The 1,573-nt window shown below is 40.1% G+C and overlaps 1 protein-coding gene across 1 annotated transcript in view; it reads left to right on the top strand.

The window, feature by feature from the left end:
- LOC107576657 (eukaryotic translation initiation factor 4E-binding protein 3-like) overlaps positions 1-1,361 on the top strand; it is a 2,948-nt gene extending 1,587 nt beyond the window's left edge. Inside the window, exon 2 of the mRNA XM_016262800.1 lies at positions 1,093-1,361. Within this exon, the coding sequence (XP_016118286.1) occupies positions 1,093-1,346 (254 nt within the window). The 3' untranslated portion in view covers positions 1,347-1,361. The remainder of the gene's footprint in view (positions 1-1,092) is intronic.
- The last annotated feature ends 212 nt before the right edge of the window (positions 1,362-1,573 follow it).

Genomic DNA, 1,573 nt, shown 5'->3' with positions numbered 1-1,573 from the left:
AAAAACAACTTCATACGAAATAATTTCACTTTTTTCTGTTGATTTTGGGGTGAAATAATTCATACATCTCAAGGTAGTATTTGTTGTACTGTTTATTTAAAGAACAAATACATGAACATAATGTCACAATTATGCCAATAATAATCCAAAAGTGAGCTTTGTTTTCTTAATGCAAAATATAATTTCCCTTTTTTTTCACTGTTGTTTTTCTGGCGATTGGGAGTGAAACTCTAAGCAACTTGCACACTTGCTGAAGAGCAATCAGGGAACAAAACATGCTTCAGCAGAACAAAGTCCTGCTGAAACCGTTGGGTTGGTCTCCCTGCATTCCACTGACCAGAGCAGCTCACAGTTGAGACCACTATCTCCATCCACACCCTGCCCCTGCCCCTTCTCTCTCAGCCATCTTTTGTCCAGAACACACTGAACTAAATAGCAAAGGTTGCATAACATGTTTTTTTTTAGCCACTGGTTGGACTGCTGGGTAGAGTATAGCTTCAGCTACAACAGAAATGGCACGACGTTTAGCGCATTTCAGACTCCAGACAGCACCTTCAACAGCTCTCAAGTCAGAACAAACCTAACTGGGGCTAGTTAAGTTCCATAAGTTTGTTCACTACATGTTCACAACACTCATCTGTTACATTGCGGTGCCCTCACGTCTCGGCTCTGCTTGCTCATGTGCAGACGGGCTCAAATTTCCTAGAACTAAAACGGGAGGTGCTGAGTCCTGCAGTTCAGTTCACCCCATTTTTCATTGTGGGAGCTTGAGTGCTTCTTTTCACATGCAAAATGTGAAATATTTCAGTCTTTGTTTACAATCTGATCGCGTGGACGTGTTGAGTGGCACATCGAGTTAATTGCTACCTTTCTTTTGTTAAATAGATTAAAATTGCTGTTCATTTGGGTTTTAATTCTAAGAAATCCTCTTCGGAGTCACATTTTATCGTTTGTTTTTGAGTGCTAAAACATTTGGCTGGAATATTAAGGGTTTTTTCCCCCTTACATGTTGTACCCTGCAGCCTAGAATGTAAAAATATTTTTCTAGCCATCTGACTGGTTGCTTTAATATACATTCTATCCCTCCTCCAGGAACTCGGATCATTTATGACAGAAAATTCCTCCTGGACTGCAGGAACTCTCCCATTGCCCGGACCCCACCCTGTTGTTTGCCCCAGATTCCTGGGGTAACCATTCCTTCACTCCATCCAATGTCCAAACTGCAGGAACTCAAAGAGGAGTTGGAGGAGGAGAAGGATCTGGCAGGTAAAATTGCCGTCTGCTCCAGAAAAAGAAAAAGAAAGAATGAAAACCTGTTCTGCGATAACATTTCCAGGACACTTTAAGCCCTCAGGTTTCCCACGAAACACATTATTTTGGTATATCCTGTCCTGTTTTTGTTCTGTCTTGCAATTCTGAGTTTATATTTCACAATTCTTTTTTTTTTGGAGACAAAGTTAGAATTGCAAGACAAACTCAGAACTGTGATATAAACTTTGTGTGGGAAATATAAAAAATGTGAGGGAAAAAGTCAGAAATATGAGATAAAAAGTTGCAATTGCAAGGAAAAAAT

This window comes from Sinocyclocheilus grahami, unplaced genomic scaffold (genome assembly GCF_001515645.1).
Source record: "Sinocyclocheilus grahami isolate Dianchi unplaced genomic scaffold, SAMN03320097.WGS_v1.1 scaffold4104.1, whole genome shotgun sequence".
Lineage (NCBI taxonomy): Eukaryota > Metazoa > Chordata > Actinopteri > Cypriniformes > Cyprinidae > Sinocyclocheilus > Sinocyclocheilus grahami.
Note: the sequence above shows the minus strand (reverse complement) of the source record. Positions and strands in the feature narration are given on the sequence as shown.